The 21,592-nt window shown below is 37.7% G+C and overlaps 1 protein-coding gene across 1 annotated transcript in view; it reads left to right on the top strand.

Annotated features, from left to right (window-relative positions):
• The window catches only part of WDR44 (WD repeat domain 44), a 71,952-nt gene extending 53,684 nt beyond the window's left edge, over positions 1 to 18,268 (top strand). Inside the window, exons 13-20 of the mRNA XM_046673893.1 lie at positions 5,939 to 6,052; positions 10,093 to 10,215; positions 12,721 to 12,912; positions 13,104 to 13,205; positions 13,421 to 13,536; positions 14,407 to 14,534; positions 14,926 to 15,060; positions 17,182 to 18,268. Of these exons, the coding sequence (XP_046529849.1) occupies positions 5,939 to 6,052; positions 10,093 to 10,215; positions 12,721 to 12,912; positions 13,104 to 13,205; positions 13,421 to 13,536; positions 14,407 to 14,534; positions 14,926 to 15,060; positions 17,182 to 17,276 (1,005 nt within the window). The 3' untranslated portion in view covers positions 17,277 to 18,268. The remainder of the gene's footprint in view (positions 1 to 5,938; positions 6,053 to 10,092; positions 10,216 to 12,720; positions 12,913 to 13,103; positions 13,206 to 13,420; positions 13,537 to 14,406; positions 14,535 to 14,925; positions 15,061 to 17,181) is intronic.
• Positions 18,269 to 21,592: the final 3,324 nt, after the last annotated feature.

Raw genomic sequence — 21,592 nt, 5'->3', positions numbered from 1 at the left:
AGACCCAGGGGCTGTGCATATAATTTTAACAAAGAGCAGTAAGTTTTTGGAGAAGTGACCAGACAAAAAAGGATTTAGGCTTATGGGTGCCTAAATTGTGGGAAGGTAAATATATTGGGGGAAACTAATGGAAGATAAGAGTTATTTAGTAAGGTTCTGTTTATGTAGACTTGGGTTATCTCCAGAGATAAGACTCATTCTTTTCCTGGTAAGGACAAGGTGAGGGGGAGACAGCTTCACAAAGGAAATTTTATGCTCTGCTTTCTAGTAGAAAGTGGGAGGGCAGAGACTTTTTCTTGTGTCTGTTTCTTCTCAGTTGCCTTCAGCTCAAAATAATCTTTATGCAAAGGGACATATTTTGGGGTGATATATTCTGATCCCCTTCAAGATCATTAAAATCTAAAGCTTGGATGAAGGGAGTTAACTGTAAAGGAGTGGGAGTGAGAGGTAACTTATGTGAAATTGTACATATGCAGCATTTTATTAAAAATATGCATTGGTTTAGATTTGGTTCAGTCAAAAAACAATTATTAAATGTCTATAATGTGTTAGGCACTGAAACTATAAAGATGCAATGGACAATCCATGCCAAGGAGCTATGCATGGGGAAAGACAGGCATCAGCAATGATAATATATGTCCAAAACAGAATTAAGTATCATTTTCCCGAGAAAACCCCTCCTTTGACAGAGTTCTTGATGTCAGTTAATTAACACCCATACCATCTCTTGAGTTAGAAACCGTGATCACTTTTTACTCTCTTATCTCCCCTCAGTGTCTGCTCATTCACCAAATCCTGCCCGCTTGATCTCAGAAATGTCTTTGGAATCTGGCCATTCCTTTCATTTCCACTGCTATAATCCAGGCCTTTATCTCTTACCTGGACCATTAGAGCTGTTCTCCCAGATTCCAGTCTTTCATCCGCACTGCCAGCAGAATTACTTTCCTATAAAACAAATCTGATCATGTGTCTCTCCTGTTTAAGCACTCCTTTGGACTCTCTTTTTTTCCTCTCAAATTAAGTCCAAATTCCTTAGCTTGACTCGAGGTCTTTCTGAGGTTAGCCTGACTTCAACTCTCATTGTTATTTCCCACGCTTCCCCCTCACAGACCTTATGTTCTGAGCTGCTCCGTTATTCATTGATGCCCTAACAAAAATGGCAGACCCTTTGTTGATTCTGTGTATTTACATATACTATTCCCCTTTGCCTGCTGAGTTCATTTGAGACTCAAGTTTTCTCGCTGAAGCATTCCTTGCTTCACCTAATGCATAATTACTTATAAGCTCCCTCGCTGTTCCCATGGTACTTTGCCCATATTTCTGTTAAAATCACTTACTATACTATGTCAATTTGTATAACAACAGCTAACTATTTTATAAGCCCTTACTATGTGCCATGTACTTTGCTAAGTATATTTTATGACTTATCTCAGTTTACCTCACAACAGCCCTGGTACTGTTGTGAAGTACTTTTAAGAACCTTATTTTGCAGATGAAGAAAAAAAGGCTTAGAGTTGTTAAGTAACTCACCAATTTCACACAGTTGGTAGCTACAGCATCAAAATTAGAACCCAGCTCCGATCTGTCTCTAGAGCTTAAGCTCTTAACCATTATGTTCCACTAGTGGGCTTCCTGAGGTCTGGCCCTATATCTTCACTTAGTGCACAAATACTTAATGAGTGCCTCTTATGTATTAATCACTGTTCTAGGAACTAGGGATATAATAGTGGACAAAAGAGACAAAACTATCTGTTGTTATGAAGCTTAAATTCTAGTGCTGGGAGACAGAGAAACAATAGGTCAATTTTGTACTATATTAGAAGATAATATATTTCATGGAGAAAAATGAAGGAGATAAAGTGGGGTGGCAGGGGGTAAATAAGGTGGACAAGTAAAGCTTCACCAAGAGTTGTCATTGAGCAAAATCTGACGGAGGTGAGGGGGTGGTCATTTGGCCATCTGGAGAAGAGCATTCCGGGTACAGGGAACAGCAAGTGAAAGTGCTATGAGGCAGGAGTTCTGGTGTGTTCAGGAAACAGTATTGAGGCCTAGGTAGCTGGAGCCAGTGAGTGAGGGGAAGAGTAGTAGAAATGAAGTCACAGAGGTGTGGATGGGCAATCATAACATGTAGGCCATTGCAAGGACTTTGGCTTTTGCTCTGAGAAGGATGGAAACCAATGGAGGGTTTTTGAACAGAGAATGACATATTCTGATATTTTAAAAGGTTCATTCTGGCTTTTAAATAGTGAAAATAGGTTATAAGAAGATAAGAAATGTCTTATTCATTTTGGTATCTCGAGTAACCAGTACAGTACTTGGTATATAGTAATATATCTGTATCTCATATATAGTAAGAATATATCTGTAAATAGTAATATAGTATGCTATTAAATATCAAAAGCCTTACAAGTCTTGATAGCAGTCCGACTTTAAAATGACGTGTTTAGATAATCAGGATATTTGAATGTAGATTAGATATTAGATAGAAATGGTAATTTTTAGATGTAGTAGTGGCATGGTAGTTATATTTAAAAGAGGGCTTATTGGTTGGAGATTCATATATTTACTGATAAAATCAATGGTGTCTAGATCTTGCTTTCTCATTAGCTGCAGCAAAAATAAGCAAATATAAAAAGGTGGGAGGATTGATAAAACAAAATGAGTAAAACATTGATAATCGTTAAAGCAGGTGATGGATGCATGGGATTCATTATGCTATTTATTATATTGTATCTACTTTTGTGTATATTTGAAATGTCCATAATAGAAAGTTATGTAGATAGATAGAGATAGCTATTTAGAGAGAGAGATTTTTAAAAGTAGAATTACCAAGTAAAATGTTACATATTGTATCTATCATAAAGAAATAATCAGGGGCCAACCCCGTAGCCAAGTGGTTAAGTTTGCGCGCTCCGCTTCGGTGACCCGGGGTCTCACTGGTTTGGATCCTGGGTATGGACGTGGCACCGCTCATCAGGCCATGCTGGGACAGTGTCCCACATGGCACAACCAGAGGCACTCACAGCTAGAATATATAACTATGTACTGGGGGACTTTGGGAAGGGAAAAAAAAAAAGAAGATTGGCAACAGTTGTTAGCTCATGTGCCAATCTTTGAAAAAAAAAAAAAAGAAAGAAAGAAAAAAATAATCTGATATCCCCAAAGATGTAAATAAAAGGATTTTCATCTTATTATTTACACAGCAGTTAAAATTTGAACAACTTAAATTTCTAAGAGTTGAAAAATAAAAACTGTTGCATAATCCATACAGTAGAATACTATGCAGTCCTTAAATTGTTTTTAAAGACTATTTAATGCCATTAAAAATATTCAAAATAAAGTGAAGAAAGGAGAATGAAAAATTAGATACAATATTCCAATTTTGACTAAAAATCTATAAATATTTATAGATAAAAGACTTGAAATACACAATTATTAATAGTAATTATCTCTAGGTGGTAGATTTTAGGTCATTTTTATTTGATTCTTTATACTTTTCTGTATTTCTAAAGTCTTCTTTAGTAAACTTACCTGCTTTTATCAAAGCAAGCAACAGTAGACATTATAGAAGTCTTAGGTTTAAACCTTTTGACCGACTAATACCCCTTCTATTTGGATAAACAACCAAATAGGGATAAAATTTATATTCTGGGATGTTCATTGAACTGATATTTATATTAGCAAAAAAATTGGAAATGTCTAAGTGACCAACAGATGGCAAATGATTAAATTATGGTGCATCCATATTATGCAGCCAGTAAATGTTTAAAGAGTGACATACAGAAAATGTTTATGGTATAATGAAAAGGAAGACACCAAATTCTGTGTACAATATGATTTCAATCCTGTTTTTAAAAAATGAAAAATTGAAGGCGGTCAAAATGTTAGGTTACGGGTGATTTTAATTTTAATTTTTCTACTATGTTTTCTGAATTGTCTACCCTGAACATGCACTACTTTCTAATAAAAAAAAAAAAACATTAAGTATTTTGAAAAAAAGGTAGACTACAGGGAGAAGGAAAAGATGTTTAAGGAAGGAAAAAGAGGGGCCAGCCCCGTGGCCCAGTGGTTAAGTTCTCTCACTCCACTTCAACCAACGGCCCAGGGTTTCACCGGTTTGGATCCTGAGCACGGACATGGTGCCGCTAGTCGGGCCGCTTTGGGGCGGCGTCCCACATGCCACAGCTGGGAGGACTCACAACTAAAAATACACAACTATGTGCTGGGGGGATTTGGGGAGGGAAAAAAAAGCAGGAAGGAAAAAGAGATCTGGAATGACTGCTAGAGGAAATATGCTAAGGAGTTGATGAAACGTAAATGATTGTTAAACAGAAAGTTGAATTTGAATTTTATGTAGTGGGTCAAGCCTGTTTAGTTTATGTCTTCTAGCAGTGCTCGCTAGGCTGGCAGCAAAATTAGGACAAGTAGTTGTCACCCAGGGTTAGTGCTTGGCAAAAGGCCAGGGTGTCCGTGTTGCTGGACACAATTGATGTGAAGATATTTTTATCAACTGTGAAGTTCTAGACAAATAGTGGTAGTTTTTATCTATCCCCATGGCCACTGTCCTAGTTTAAAACCTCATTATTCTTATTAAATTTACTGACTGCTCTTTCCTCCTCTACTCTCTCTCTCTCTCTGCAAACCATCTTTTACATTATTGCCCAGTGTTCACTTTCTAAGCACGAGTCAGATTGTATTATTTTCCTCTTCAGATACCTGTGTTGGCTCTCCATCGCCTTAGAATGTCTGAAGTTTTAAGGCACAAAGTCGAGGCGCTTTATGATCTGGTCTCAAAGTATCTTTCCAGCCTAATTCCCTACTATGTCTCTGTATACTTTTTTCTCCAGCCTCATCATCCTCTCTGCCCTTCCCTAAATATGCAAGGCTTAGCTAATACTCCATATTTTTCCTCATGCTACATCCTCTAAAACATTTGAGGGACAATCTCTGGACCTACAGTTAGATGATTTGTATGTTTGCTTTGGTTCTGCTGGTTACAGGTGGCTGTGTGACCTTTGATATGTTATTTTGACCTCTTTGAGCCTCAGTTTTTTTCTTAATTTCTTCCTCTTCATACCTATCTCACAAAGTTGTTAGGATTCATTCAGATAATCAGTACAAGACCATGTTGTATGCTAAATGCACAGCACACAATGTGGCATTATTTTCTACCTACCTCTGTCAGGATGCTTTTGACTTCAAATAACAGCAATCCAACTGAAAATGGCTTAATGAGGAAGCAAGTCTGGAGGTAAGGCGGTTCCAGGGTTGGTTAATTCAGCAGCTCAGTAGTGTCGTCAGGGACACCGGGTCCTACCATCCTCCTGCTTTGCTGTTCTTTATTTGTTGTTCTCTTGGGCTTGTTCCCTTCATGGTCCTAAGATGGCTGCTACAGTCTTAGGTGTCATATGCCCACAACAATGTTCAGAGGCAGGAAAGAGGAAGGTCCCTTTAGTATGCCCCTTTTTAAGAGTGAGGAAATATTTCTAGGAGCCTTCCCCTATTCCCCCTCACCCCCCAAAAACTTTGCCTCGTGTCTAATTAATAAAAATTGTAGCACATGCCCATGCCTAAACCAGTCATCACTGGGGAAAGAGAATGAGCTCATCTTGATTAGCTTGGACCTGTCGTGATCACCCCCTGGTTCTGGCTCCTACCTCTCCTGAAGGAACAGATGTTCAGAAAAGGACAAAGTAGGGGCTCTGTTAGGGAGGGAAAAAGATTGTGATAGCGCAGTGTCTTCAGGGATGATCCTGGTTTGTTAGGTCAAGGAGGTGAAGAGGTAATAAGTACTAGATGCAGCCTAAAGGGGAGTTTGCTTTTGGTGGATCAAGGTTTCACACAGACGTCATACAAAATGATGAGAGAACAGATGGAGTGGGAAGAATATGAAGCTTTTGTTTTGCTAGTTTTAACATTTGTCTTTATGTCTAAATAGGTATGCAGTGGAGCTGATGAAGACCCTGATGATAAAAATGCACCATTTCGACAACGGCCGTTTTGCAAATATAAAGGACATACTGCTGATCTCCTTGATCTTTCATGGTCTAAAGTAAGAAATTCTTATTTGAATTCTACATTAATTCTATGTAATATGAGTTTAGGGTAAAAGCAAATGTTTTATTTGTATGATTGTCACACTGTCGAGTGTTTGAATGTCCGTATCTACTTTGTGGGAGCTATCTACAAATTAATCTAAGTTAAAAAAGAGAAACATCAGGTTAGGATAATAAGAAAATGTTTACTTTATATTACTTAACAGTTTCTACTTGGATATGTCTATATACTGTACCTTTTGCTTCTTTTGTAATTTTGCAAAGTAACTATCCACAGCAAAATGGATATGACTTCAGCTACAAAGGTGAAGTCTGATCTGTCTAATCAAGACTGCTTTGGGGCTAATCTGCTATATTCTGCTGCATTTGGGGCTAATTCTGCTACTGTGAAATTAGTAATTTAGGTTTAACAATTAATTCTATGAATCAATGATGTCTTCATTTTGTGATGTTTTTTCCCCCTTAGAGCAAAATTATTTCAGAAGTAGAAGGTCTGTTTTGCCACCGATCAAATATCTTAGCAGTTTTGTGAAAATTTTAAGAGGTATTTTAAACTTGATGTAAGGTCTTTGAAGCATGAAGCAGTCTTTGGAATTTTTGCTTGATACGTTACAATTACTTTGTATTAAAATTTGGCGGTAATCAGAATCTAAAATATGTTAAGAATTCAGAAGGAAAGTAATATTTAAAAGCCTTAAACTGAGAAAAGTCAACTAAGTTAACAAAATACTATCAGGGATACCAGTGCTGCTTATATATTTTAACTATGTCAGGAGAACCTCCTGTACCCAAAAATATCACTGGTATGTATTGGCAAGTCAGGCTGTCCTTGAGCTTCAGCCTTGACTCACTTCTTTTATGAATTGCTACTCCTATCATTACTTGTTTAGAGGTTCTGGATGCTTTTCGTAACTCATTTGTCATAATGTCTTTCTCTAACCTGGAACAAGCTTGGGCCTCACCTGGTAGTCTCGTTTTAAACTGAGCCCTATTTGTGTCTTTGTACTTCTTCCCCACCCTGTGCAAAATCTGACTGAGTTGTCAGAAGATGGAAATCTAAAGTCTTCTTACTCTGATAATCGTATTCATCTGGAATAAGAAGTACAAAGCACATAGTTTGGAACCTTGCACTCATTTTACTTGCTAAAGCAAACCAATATTTTTTCTGCAATATAACACTAACTGGAGGAAATTAGATCTCCATTGACCGCAGTATCAGTCCGCGTTCTCCAGAGTAACAGAGGATATACATACATAAGGAAGGTTATTTTAAGGAATTGGCTCAGGCAGTTGCGGGGGCAGGCAAGTTTGAAATCTGTAGGGCAGGCTGGCAACTCAGTAGGAGTCATACTGGAGAATATCTTCTCTAGGAAACCTCAGTTTTTGTTCTTAAGGCTTTCATCTACCTGTATGTTCTTTTCTTAAACGTTCTTTTTTACTTAACTGTTTAACTATGTACGTTTCTATGTCTTGTTTGCAACAAGATTCTAAATCCCTTGAGAGTAGGGACCAGATCTTATTTTACTGTTGTTTCTTTTCAGTATCTAGCACAGTCACTGTTGATAGTGGGTTTTAAATTTGTTGAAGACTTATTTTGTGCCAGGTAACAAGAATTCCCTTGTTAATTCTTACAGTAACAACCCTGTGAAGTAGGTGGTATTTCATTTTGTAGATGAGGAGACTGGGCCTCTGACCCGTCCAAGATCACAAAACTAGTTATGGGTGGAACTTAGATTTGAATCTAACTTCTTTGTCTCCCAGGATCATGCTTAGTTCAAGAAAATTATTTAGGGGCCGGCCCAGTGGCGCAGCGGTTAAGTGTGCACATTCCACTTCAGTGGCCCAGGGTTTGCTGGTTCGGATCCCGGGTGCAGACATGGCACCACTTGGCAAAAGCCATGCTGTGGTAGGCGTCCCACATATAAAGTGGAGGAAGATGGGCACGGATGTTAGCTCAGGGCCAGCCTTCCTCAGCAAAAAGGAAGATTGGCAGCAGTTAGCTCAGGGCTAATCTTCCTCAAAAAAAAAGAATAATACTTTTTATTTATTCAGTAAGTATTTATTGAACAGAAATCTCTTGGCCTAGTAGAACAAGTCTTAACATGTCTTCAGCATCTTCACTTTTAGGGATGTCATTATATTTCTTTTACATGTTTAAAGCAATGGACTATTGCAAAAATTGAATAAAGTCAGTTTTAATGAACAGCAGACCATAGATTTATATTTTATACAGTTGTTACTAATCAAGAAGAAATATAAAGCAAACTGCACATACTCTTCAAAAGTTTTCTGGAACTGAATGGATCTTGAAAATAAAGATAATTGTTATTAGTTGTTCCAAAAGTTATTGTAAATTTCGCAAAATTCTATTTTTTAATTATAAGGTACACCATATGTTTAAAAACAGGTATACCACATAAAATGTACACCTCCTAAACTAGCCCAAAATAGCATATATATTTATTAGTACAGCAACATAGCCAAATCAATATTTGCACTTAGTCTTTTTACATTCAAAGATTAAGGATTCTTTATTACTTTTAGCAAATGACAAAGCATCTTGTTTCTTTTTATAACGTGTTGTACTTGAGCACGTTGAGTGTTAGTGGTTACAGCCTGGACTTAGAGTCAGACTACCCAAGTTTGAATCCCAGCTCTGCCACTGACGAACTGTATAGTCTTAGACAAATTATGTAACCTCTCTGTGCCTCAACATTCTCATTTTTAAAAGGGGGTAATAATGTGCCTACCTCGTAGGATTGCTGTATCATGTTAAGAACGATGTTTTACACATTGTAAGTACTCAATAAATGTCATCATTACTTCAGTTTGTTTAGCACTTTTAGGCATACCAAATACTAGGGTCTCATTTGGGTTTCCTTGTTCAGTATAACTCATAGTTCTCCCCTTAAGTAGATTATGTTTAGAAATTGAAGAACTTCTACCAGCTGGAAGCTTTTGACAGATAGAGGTTTGGTCCTGGGTAATGGGCCATCAGCAATCCCTAAATATTACACTGCCCTCTTTTAGCTTTGAAAATTCTATGGGTTTGGTAAAGGGACTCTCGAGGGCTAGTGTGGGGCCGGCGAGGAACAGGGGGCTGCTGTCACCACGGCTGGGCCCAAGGAGGGGTGGGGCCTGGACCTGGGGACAGAGCCAAGGCAAGAGGGCCGTCAGAGGTGCCGCTGTGGCCCTGTGGCCTGGAGGGGAGATGTGGAACGACTAGGTTATGCCCCCGCCGGTGCTGGGAGATTCAACAATTTCTGTTCTCTAGTTTTATTGCCTAGGGTGTGACAGGTACACAATAACTTTTCATTTCCCTGCTGCATTATAGGGTAATCTTTTTGAAGGCATTTTAAGTGACAATTAGGGAATCCACGTGAGTTAAAATTCACCAGTGTTGGGGCTGTACCCGTGGCCGAGTGGTTAAGTTCGCGTGCTCCGCTGCAGGCGGCCCAGTGTTTCGTTGGTTCGAATCCTGGGCGCAGACATGGCACTGCTCATCGAACCACGCTGAGGCAGCGTCCCACATGCCACAACTAGAAAGACCCACAACGAAGAATATACAACTATGTATTGGGGGGTGCTTTGGGGAGAAAAAGGAAAAAAATAAAATCTTAAAAAAAAAATTCACCAGTGTTGTCAATGTGAAAATAATTGAACTGAAGTGGCAATCAAATGAATAGATGCCTTATACTCATAGCTAAGTTCCAATATATGCAGGCTATAACAACTAAGGCACACCTTAGTCCTCTGTTGGTACCTGGCAGATTTTTGACATAAATCATAAGATTCATCCTAATTTCAGAATAGGTAATGTGAAAAAGTCTTAGAATCAAAGAAATACGGTATTTAACTTTTTGGGAAAAAATGAGATCTTCCAAGTGAATTGGATAATCTTTTGTTCTTTCTAATACAGCATATGGCAACAATAAAAACAAAACTATTGAGATACATAAAACCAGAAGTTCACTTTTATTGCATAAGTAGTTTTTTTAATACGGTGATAAAATAATCAGTGTCACTTTCTCTGTAGAACTACTTTCTGCTTTCTTCTTCAATGGATAAAACAGTCAGGTTATGGCACATTTCCAGAAGAGAATGCCTTTGCTGTTTTCAACATATAGATTTTGTCACTGCCATAGCTTTCCATCCAAGAGTAAGTAATTGTTTATACATTTTTTTTATACTGTAAGGAAGGTGAGGGAACTGGGTTTCTCTGGAGGGCAAATGAACTACAGGAAAAAAAATTATTAACAGCCGCATAGTTAAGACCAACTTAATTTAGTGTTTCATTTTGCTTTAAAAATGAAAATAGGAAATAAATATTCTGCTAACCTGCATTAGAAGAACTGGAAGTGTTATAGTCTAAATATAGCAGTGAAAAGTCATCCCAAATCTTTAATAAAACATGCAGGGTATAAAGAAAGAAATAAAGTGTCCTTTTAAAGATGAGAGATAATGGAGATGGAGGAAGAAGAGAAAGTAGCAGGTAGATAAATGAGAAAGGGAAGCATATAGGCAGGACTAGTTGTGGGAGGGTTGGGCAGGGTAGAGACAAAGAGGAAAAGATCGAAAGAGGCAAAGACCAAAATTCGTTATAAGATATACTGAATTCCTGTTTAATATTGGGAAGCGTTGTTAATCTTGAGATCCCTCTTATTCATCCCTCAGTGTAGAAAATCCTTTAATATCTTTCCTCTGGAAAGAAAGAATTTCATATGATTTCAACCAAAGAAGAATCTCCTATCATGGAATTGCCGACCTATCTTATGCCCTTACAGTATAGAGCCACTCAAATGTGTAAGGCTAAATTAATTTTAGTTCTTTTCAACAGTAAACAACAGTAAACACAGGGAAGTCACATGTTGGTGCTACTCCACTAGCTAGGTTGAAATAAGTGGAGGGCTAGTGCTGACCCTAGTTGACTTTCCCTTCCCTGTGTTGATGTATGATTACATTTCCAATCATGTTCTCATCTCTATATGTTCAACAGCCATTGTCTTTTTAATGCAACATTTCAATTATGTTCACATTTCTTCCTCTTTTTCCCCAGATTAAAAGAAGAATGACTTTTTTTCCTCAATATAATTTCCCTCTCTGTGCAGGCTTATAACATAGGCAGTAATGATTTTGAACCCTTAGAAGACTTGGTTAAGAACTTTTGAAAATTAAAAATGTTTGATCTATATTAATAACTTATCAGTTTTGACCATGAAGCCTTTTGAGGCTTCTTTCTGAATAACACCCCTACTCTGTCACCCAAGGATGCAGTAAAAAGATGGGTTTACCCCTGTCAGCAACTGTAAGCAAAGTCCTTCCCTCCACCTCTATTTTAATTATAATGTATCTGAGTGGAAAGAGAGAAGTATTACATGGTGATAGTTATCTGTGTAGTTCTTTATTATTAAAGCTTCTGTTTAATCAATAATTTTTGCATACTTTTATTTGGTTTTATCTTGGAAACTGAAAAGCCCCATTTGTAAAAATTCTGCTGACCTGTTGAGTCATGTATGTAAATAAAATTCTGAATTGTAAGACCAAAATGAAGTATTTTTACTTGATCAGCTCTTCTTCTACTGGTAGACACTGAGGCAAGCCTGAGTGCCTCAAAAATGCCCATGCTATGTAGATTATCCTTGACAGGCTTCAGAGGTGGGTAAGAATCTTGAGCAGAGAAGAGAATCTGTTTCTTATTTTGGCATCCCAATTATTTTATCTTTAATTCTTATGTTAGCAAAAGTTAGACCAGCTTAGTGGTAAGCCTGGTTTAGTTTAGAGCAGGGTGTCTCAGGCCTAGCACAATTGACGTTTTGGGCTGGATAATGCTGTGTTGTAGAGGGAGGGAATGCGGTCCTGTGCGTGATAGGATGTTCAGCATTCCTGTCCTCTACCCACTAGATGTCATCACCCCCCAGCTGTGACAAACAGAAATGTCTCTAGACATTGCTAGATGTCCCCTGTGGGGCCAAATTGCCCCTGGTTGAGAACCCCTGGTTTGAGATTGAGAATTTGAGTAGTGAAGCGATTCTCTGATGACGTGGTGTCAGATTCCAAAAATTGACTGGTTCTGTGGGCTAACTGACATTACTCTTTTATCCAACTGTTACATGTATCCCAGAGGAGGGGAGGGGCAAAGGCATCATTATAGGATAGTTTCTCCCAAAGCTTCTTCCTTGAAGGTACTAGCCCTGCTAGGTGTTTCTACCTGACCCCCTCCCAGCACCCCAAAAAAGTCTGTGGTTAAGTAGGTTGGAGGATGCTACCTTCGTTATCCTCCCTTTGGAAATTCAGAATGCACGTTAACTGAGAATCCTGTTTAACTTCCTGTAACGCAGAATTTTTCAAACATCTTTGATTGCAGAACCCTCTCCTACGTATTATATACTCCAGCACTTATCTATTAACATCCATACCTTGGCAAAGCACCTTAAGGATATGATAAAGTGATTAGAAAGTCATTTCTTCAAAATGAATACTGAAGTTTCTAATCATCATTATTTTTAGTGAATAAAATAATGCTTACTTGAAGAATACTTTAGTACTTTTCCAATGAGATCTACATATATTAAACATTATTTCTAATAGACTTAAGGTTTTGATTTGCTAATGAATTTTTCTTGAGCTGGTAAAATGAAAGTTTTCTCTTTTGCCACATTTTTAGGATGACAGGTATTTTCTAAGTGGGTCATTGGATGGAAAGCTCCGCCTTTGGAACATACCTGACAAAAAAGTGGCTTTATGGAATGAAGTAGACGGTCAAACAAAATTGATCACAGCTGCAAATTTCTGTCAGAATGGCAAATATGCAGTAATTGGGACATATGATGGCAGATGTATTTTCTATGATACAGAGGTAAATGATTATCTTGTGTAAATTGCATAAGTGAATACTTAGTAAAAACACTTCTTTAATTTTTGGATAAGTTGATGTATCCTCTCTGGGCTGTGTAAGTTGAGGCAATTAATACCATGTCTGTCTGCAAGTTGGATCAGATGGTCTTTAAGGTTCCTTCTGATATTTTTAATTTGTAATTTCTTTTTTAGCATTTGAAATACCATACACAAATACATGTCCGATCTACCAGAGGGCGCAACAAGGTTGGAAGAAAAATTACTGGCATTGAGCCTTTACCTGGAGAAAATAAGGTACTAAGTATTCAAAACCGTCTCTCTCCACCCTATATATAGACTCCTGAAAGTTAGTTCTTAATATTTTGGCTAAGAACATATTTCCTTTCCTTTGGAATACTACTTATTCTAGTTTTGAAGTATGTTCTCTATGTGTGTAACACTTTGTTTTGGTTATACCTTAACTTAGATAAAAGGTGGTATTTTTAACTTTTCCTTTGATTTATTTTTAGATACTGGTAACCTCAAATGACTCCAGAATACGACTGTATGATCTTAGAGATTTGTCACTGTCCATGAAGTATAAGGGTTATGTCAACAGCAGCAGCCAGATCAAAGCAAGTTTCAGGTAAATTAGCAATGAGGAATTCCCAAAGGAGAGAACATTTCGACTTTACTCCCGTTTTTCCATTAATCTATGCCTTATGTTTATATGATGTTTTTAGTTCCTTTGCACTTTTACAACTTGTATGGCATATATCAATCCTGCAGTACTTACTGTACTCACCTGTTTGGTAGATAGAGTTAGAATTGCCCCTGTTCTGCAGATGAAGGAACCAAGACCCAGAAAATTAAGTAATTTGCCTAGCATCACACTGGGACTTGCAGAGCCAGGATTAGAAGACTCCTAGCTCCAGAATTTGTGCTTTTGTACTTTTATGTAAGTTTTTTAAGAGGAGGTTTACCCCGCCACCACCCACCCCACCCATGGTCATGATCCTTTTAGGTACAGAAGCTAATAAAGCATTTTAACGCCCTAAAGTACAGTGTCCTGTATTTATACCTTTACATATCATTATTATTTGAACTCTTAATTTGGGGTCTGGAGGCTCTCCTGGAATACCTTCCTCTTCTTCCTTCTAGTCCTCTTTCTTTCAGCTCTTTTCTTGTCAGTTCTTTCTTCTTGAATTACCCAGTAGTTATCCAATAATTTAATTGGTAAGGTACTCTGCTTCTCTCATTCATCTTTTAAGTAGGCATTCCTCCCAGTGTGGGTTAACCAGCAGCAGTTACCTAGATCTTTGATGAAAATACTAATGCCAATGGCCCCCACGTCAAACCTACATATTTAGAACCTCTGGAGTGAAACTAGGAGTCTGTATTTCAACAAGCTCTCTCGGGTGTCTTCTTAGGTGTTTTAAAGTAGGAAGCACTGATAGAAAGAAACCAAAAAAACCCCAGAACTTTGATTGTTTTTTTCTTTCTTCCCCAAATTTAGCCATGATTTTAGTTACCTTGTTAGTGGCTCAGAAGATAAGTATGTTTATATCTGGAGTACTTACCATGACCTAAGCAAGTTTACTTCAGTCAGAAGAGATCGGAATGACTTTTGGGAAGGTATTAAAGGTAAGTAAATGCCCACTTTTGTGTATCTTATAAGTGAATAAAATCAAAGTGGAGATGTACTAAAAGTAACTGTGTAGAAGCAGTATTTCAGAGAGAGAGTTTGGCAGTTATCACTGCTTTTGCTTTGTATTTGGTTTTGTTTGATTTTTCTATACCAAGGAAGAACTTACACTTGTCTAAAATTTGAGGGGTCACAGAATGTCAGAACTTGTATGTGGTATTTTTTTTTTTAGAAAATATTTTTGGATTTTAAATAGTTCTTAGTTATATGTTAGTTTTAAAAGATATTTGCATATAACATACACTGGTATACTTTTTGCATATTATACTTTTTGTCTTGATGTTTGGAATCAAATTTATTCGTTCTCCTGAAGTAAATGTTTTTTCGCAGCACATAATGCAGTTGTGACATCGGCCATCTTTGCTCCAAACCCAAGTTTGATGTTGTCTTTGGATGTACAATCTGAGAAATCAGAAGGGAATGATAAAAGTGAAGATGCTGAAGTTTTGGATACCATGCCTTCTGGTGGGTACTCATGTTTTATTGTCCTGCATTTTTGTAGCCTGGTTGATCTAGTCAGGTATTGAGAGCTTTTCATGAGAATGAAGAATACTTCTTTCTTCTTTACAACGTAATGGTTGTCAGATATCCATTTCTGAACATTTCAGTAACATTGTTCTTGCAAGTTTTACTTCTTTGAAATTCACCGGAGAATTAAAAATGAAAATTTTGAAAGTTCATAGTTTTTTTTATGGGAAACCATTCTCCTTGGAGAAACACAAACAAGACATACAAATACAAAATGTATTCTCTGTCTCTTCTACTAGACTGTAATATCTGTGAGGACAGAGACTTTCTGTGTCTTATACATTGTTCTAGTGCCAGTGCCTAGCACGGTGCTTGCCTGCATATAGTAGGTGCTTAATAAACATTTGCTGAATAAATGAATTAAACCAAAATGAAAGCAATGTTGTTTTTCTACTTTGCACAAATTTACAGCTTTTCATAGATAGCTGTTTACAAGCCTGTAATTTCTTGTCATTTGCAGTATATGCTTTGAGAATGAATAATAATTCCAGTTATATAAAATGCTCAGATTGAGAAGTGGAAAGAAAGCGTCAAGTAGTATTGAGTGTCAATTATATAAAAATGGTCCCTGTTAGTCCTTAAGAGTATGATAAAACCATGTAAATTTGGATCAGATATTAATGAAAACAAGTTTGTATTATTAAAATCAACTGCAGAATAGTTTATTAAATGTTTTCTCTCACTTTAGAGACTATAACCAGGCCTTTAAGAGAGTTGTAAAGCCACAACAGATAAAATGTACAAAAGGTGCTTTTAAAAGTATTTGAATGCTTAGAAGTTCTCAAGTATTTTTATTTCATTTACTCTCAAGTAATTTCCCTTGTGGTATTATTTGCACTATACACTACACTAAATACACTCTTCTGTCCATGAAGAAAAATTTTGGTGGCAAAGATGAACAACTTTTAATGGATCATACTCAGATTTGTATTTGCTGTTTTGTTCTTATCTAGGTATAATCTAAGAATAAACTCTTAAACCCAGCGTATGAGGTCATAAAACAGATATAACTGCCCCCTATATTCCTGACATACTTGGCAATTTGAGCTTCAGTTTTCCTCGTATGGTGATAATACCTAGTTTACAAGGTTGTGATAAGAATTAAAGATAACATATGTACAGTGCCCAGCAAAATGCCTGGCTTATAGTAGATATTATCATTATCATCTTCATTATTCTTGTATCTTATAAAGCATTTTCTTCTCCAGCCTTTCTCATATCCCTGAGTCCTTTGCTGCTGCTTCTGCTGTATAACACTACTTTGAGATATGCCAAAAGGCTGGTGAGGAATGTTCAAAGGCTTAGGATATGGTGTTAGCAAATCTAAGTGAAGTCATTTTTTCTAACTCATTCTGTACACAACTTTCCAGTTAAAAGTTGGAAAAAAAAGTTCCTTCCTTACTAATCAGTACTTCTTAAATCTACAGTTTTTGCCTAAGCATAATAGAGTTAGTTAACACTGAGTTTTGTTAAGTGCTTTTACTGGCAAATGTAAGAGGTAAGCATTTTTGTCATTCAGCATAGCTACATAGCTCTCAGTGTGGATTGTACAGGTGAAAGGTGCTGTCGGCATTCACAGAGCGATCAAGTGTACTTCGTTTCATGGCAGGTTCAGTATGTCTCCTGTATGATAAACCTTACGGTCAACCTCGTTAGAGAACCCTGTTAGCAATAGACTTGCCCAGCTGATCCCATCCTGCCAGCACTCCCAGTCCTGGGGCTGAATAACACACTAGCCTCTTGCCACGAAATGAAGCGTTAAACAACTCAGAGGCCTAGGCTGCCTGGGAGTAAATCCAGGCATCCTAGCGCCGAGGGACTGTAATCTCCCCAGGCCAGGGAAAGACCAGCTAAGACAAGGTAAGTGGAGGTGAGCCTCAGAGAGGAGAGGTCCAGGAGGATGGAGGGATTACAGAGGCGAGCCAGAAAAGAGACTGGAAAGGTTTGGAGAGGATCTTCCACCCCAAAGGTGTGGAGGGTCATGGACGTGTGATAAGTGGCAGTAGGCTTCATATTCCTTTAAAATCAACTAAAAACTATTCTTTTTATGCTTTTAAGGTATTATGAAGACAGATAACACAGAAGTTCTTCTCTCTGCTGACTTCACTGGAGCAATCAAAGTGTTTATTAACAAAAGGAAAAATGTATCTTAATTTGAAATGACATTTAAAATAAACCTATCAGTAAGTTTCTATACGTATCAGAACTGAAAAAAAATACTATAGTGTTTTAGGCTAACATCCTTTTTTTAATTTTTATTGGAAGTTGTTCAAATATAATATATTTTTTGAGAGGCAATGTTAATGGTCTAGTAAACGCTGGACTGATAGACTAGAAAGGAATATGGCTAGAATAACATTGCCAAACATTAGGCTTTACGTTTTGTTACGTTTGTGTTTTTGTTATATAATTGTGAACATGCAAGGTTTCTGCATGAAAATATATTAATATATTAATCACATGTGTGTGCCTTTTGGTTACATGCACTAAATCTAACAGAGTTAAGTTATTTCAGTGGCTCTTTTGGCCTCTTATTTGGGGGGGAGTCTCGTTTCTAGCTTAAACAGTTTCTTTTGCACAAAATTCCATTTTTAAGGAAAGTGGTATATTTTGACTGAGTTATTGTTTTGAAAATGTTATATAGGTTTTCAGTAGGTCAAAAACCATGTGTAAATGGTTTTTATAAATTTCTCAATTTAGGGACAAGATTTTTTTTTTGTGGTCTAAATTGTGGACTTAAGAATCTTTTCTTTGTATGTGTATATATAATTTCTCTTTTTTTGCCACACTGGAGCACAATGTTTCTATGTAAAGAATTCTTTTCATTCTTTATCCATGAGCACCAGGCTTTGCTCACTTAAAAAAAATTAAGCCGCATTAAGGAGTGAGTCTTCTTTTTTACGATAATGTAAAATTGAACTGTTTACATTTTTTTAAAGCATTGTAGTTTTAAAAATTAAGCTGTTTTGTTTTGTGTTGTTGAATTTGAAAGCCTCTGTAAATATTGATATGATGTACCAATGAAATAACATCTGGGGCAATAGAGCCCTGATCATGTTGTTGATGGTTAGCATATGTTTCTGAAAATTAAATATGTATTATTAAAAGTTGGTCGCCAACACTTGTTAAACATGTGACTTTGTTTTCAAATAACTTCAGTAAATTGAGGAGTGTAGGAAAAACAAAGTCTTGTTTTATAATGTGATTTTTAGCAAGCAGAAGATCAAATTTTGGACCCCTAAATTATAATGCATTAGCTACATACCTCTAAGGAAAAGAAATTTAAATTCTAGTTCTAAAATGAACACTGCTAAGAGTTCCTCTATATGCTTTATATGTTCCTGACTGCATTTGTTTTCAGTGTGTAAGCCAGAAGCTGGGGAGCCACAGTCATAGCCTTGTTAATCCTGCATGGTTTGGGAGTATTCTGGATTTTCTAGTTCATCGCATACTGTTTGCCTTGGTTTTACCCCATGCTGCTTTCTTCCTCTTGCCAGTGCTGTGCTCTCTCCTTCCTCTCCTCTCGCCTCTCCCCATCTCTCTGCTCACTCTTCTGTACTCTACACCATAGATGAAGCTGTTAGGCAATTAGCTTTCTAACTAACCAGTTTCTTTTTTTGTCCTCTGCTTTTTCTCCTCAAATCCTCTCAGTACATAGTTGTATATTTTAGTTGTGGGTCCTTGTAGTTGTGGCATGTGGGACACCACCTCATCATGGCCTGATGAGCAGTGCCATGTCCGCGCCCAGGATCCGAACTGGCGAAACCCTGGGCCGCTGAAGCAGAGCGTGCAAACTTAACCACTCGGCCACAGGGTCAGCCCCCCAACCAGTTTCTTTAGTCTCAGGGTCTAGGAGACAGTGTGATTGGTCTAGTGTTTCAAAGAACTTGATGTCTTTTTTTTTTTTTTTTTTTTTTTGAGGAAGATTAGCCCTGAGCTAACATCTGCCACCAATCCTCCTCTTTTGCTGAGGAAGACTGGCCCTGAGCTAACATCCGTCTTTACTCTTTCCATCTTCCTCTACTTTATATGTGGGACACCTACCACAGCATGGCTTGCCAAGCCGTGCCGTGTCCGCACCTGGGATCAAAACTGGCGAACCCCAGGCCACCAAAGCAGAACGTACGCACTTAACCGCTGTGCCACCTGGCCAGCCCCAGAACTTGATGTCTTTAATTCTTTGAGGCAGCTTAGCTTTCAATGACTTCTGCCCAAGGACTTGTGTGCTGTGGTGCTGGTCATTTCAACTGCAGATAATCAAGGCGTTGCCATGTGAATATTTCCTGATAGGTTTTATGTGGTTTCTTGGACAAAAAGGCAAAAATAGTTGGGATGCAAGCTTAAGAGAATACTGACACTTCTAAGTTTAGTTTTTTAAATGTTTGCTGTCACTATATAAATATACTACAGTTACAAGTTAGAAAGTGAATTTGAAAGGTAACATTAAGATGTGTGCAAAGAAAAATTGAACAATATCCTTCCCTAAAATGAGTATTAGAGACTCACTCTAATAAGTAGTGTGGTATTATAGGAAAGAGCACAGATTCCAGAATCAGGTAAACTTGGGTTTGGTTCCCTCTGTTAGCATATTCCTTGGGCAAATTATTTACCCTATATTAATTTCCATTTCCTTATCTGTAATATGAGAACATCTGACTGAAATTGTAAAGATTTACTGAGAAATAGTGTATATGTAAAGCTTGGTGCCTAACCAGTAGGTGTAGTCAACAAATGTACATTTCTTACTGCCTCTCCCGAATCCCTGAGTGCCAGCCTAGAACAAAAAGAGAAAAGGATATGGAAGTGCTTTCTAACATTGGAATTTCATAGACGAATAGCATTTTAGGGATCAACATAGGGCACCAACATTTTTTTGCCAACTCGACACTTTTTTAAACTGCCATCATCTGCTATCACCTCTTCATAAAAGAGAACATTTTAATACTAAAAAAAAAGTCAAGCAGAATCTTATCATCTTAGAGCAATGGACAGTCTATTAAAGTGAATAAACCCAGCTTTTAAAACAGTAACCGTATTCTGTTATTTTCCAATTTCTCCTATGGTGAAAATTTCATCATGGGCCTGGTGTGGCAAGCTGAGAACCACTGTGCTAGAAGAAAAGGCTTAAAACCACATTTCATTAAAAGCTCTTTGAAGAGTCATATTGAGCCTTTTTTCACCTGTCTTGTTTACCTTAATTGGAATTAAAATATTGACCTAACATAATTTAGCATGCTATTTTCTCTGATCCTCAAATTATACAGCTGGGCAGTGGCTTTTTCTTCTTAGAAATATATGTTTAACATTAATACACCATCCTCCAAATTCCGATTTCAGTTGTGTAATTATGAGAGTCAGAGGCCAGATCTTCCCACTGATGTGAAGAAAGCATCAGAATATTTTTAAATACCTTAAATGTTATGGGGATTCAAGGTAAAGACATATTTGAGACTTAGTGTTTCCCCATAAGTTTCTGAAGGAAAAGCATTCCCAATCTCACTGGTTTCTGGCTTGCTGCCTTACTTATCCATTAAGCAGATGTTTTCTGAACACCTTACTATGCACTGCTGGGACTAGAGAAGGATAAGCCAACAGCCCTGTGCCAGAAGAGCTCACAGTCTGGTGGAGAAGATGGCCACAGAAACAAGTAAGAGGCTTGGAACGGTCTTGTGGCTATGGCCCTAGAAATGTCCCTTCTCACCCTAACCCCTGTCTGTTCTACCCTTCCTAGTAACTCTTGGCAGGCACTTGATTCTCAGACCAATCTTTGTTCATCTAATATTACAAGCAGCAAAGATAATATGGGTGAAAGAGTTTATGAGTAGGCCATAGGTAAGGCCGAGAAAATGGAGTACCGACTGTGTCGTCATTTTCGCTGGTCTCCGGCCTTCTCCCAGCCTAGAATCATTGTCTTATTTCCCAAAAAATCTTAACTGTCTTCTGTTCTGAGCTAACTCCTGCTTAACAGACCCCTTCCCCCCACCTGCTCACCTGTTCCCTTCATTTCTGAAGCTTGGCCCATTTTGTTTTGTTTTGTTCTCTAAATTTGAGTCATCTAGTCTCCTGGGGATCCCTTCCCCTGTTACCCACAGCCGCTTTTCTGGTATAGATCCATGCATGTGAAATGCATTCAGGCCAATACAGCAGGGCCAGCATGGGAGACAGTGTGGCGATGAGGGGAGAGATTGACTACAGAGTCCCAAACAAATCAAATGCCATCATACAGGTTATCTAGGGTGGTCCAAACAGATCGAGTTTGCTTGTGCATCCAGCTACCCTCCATTCCATTTTTTAAATAAAATTTTTATTTTGGAACAACTAGATTTACAGAAAAGTTGCAAAGAAAATACAGTGAGTTCCCATGTACTCCATACCCAGTTTCCTCTAATGTTAATACCTTACATTACTGTGGTACATTTGTCGAAACTAAAGAAACCAACTCTGGTGCATGCTATTAAGTAAACTCAAG

The sequence above is a fragment of the Equus quagga genome, chromosome 10 (assembly GCF_021613505.1).
Source record: "Equus quagga isolate Etosha38 chromosome 10, UCLA_HA_Equagga_1.0, whole genome shotgun sequence".
Classification (NCBI taxonomy): Eukaryota; Metazoa; Chordata; class Mammalia; order Perissodactyla; family Equidae; genus Equus; species Equus quagga.
This window is presented reverse-complemented; position numbering and strand designations above follow the sequence as displayed.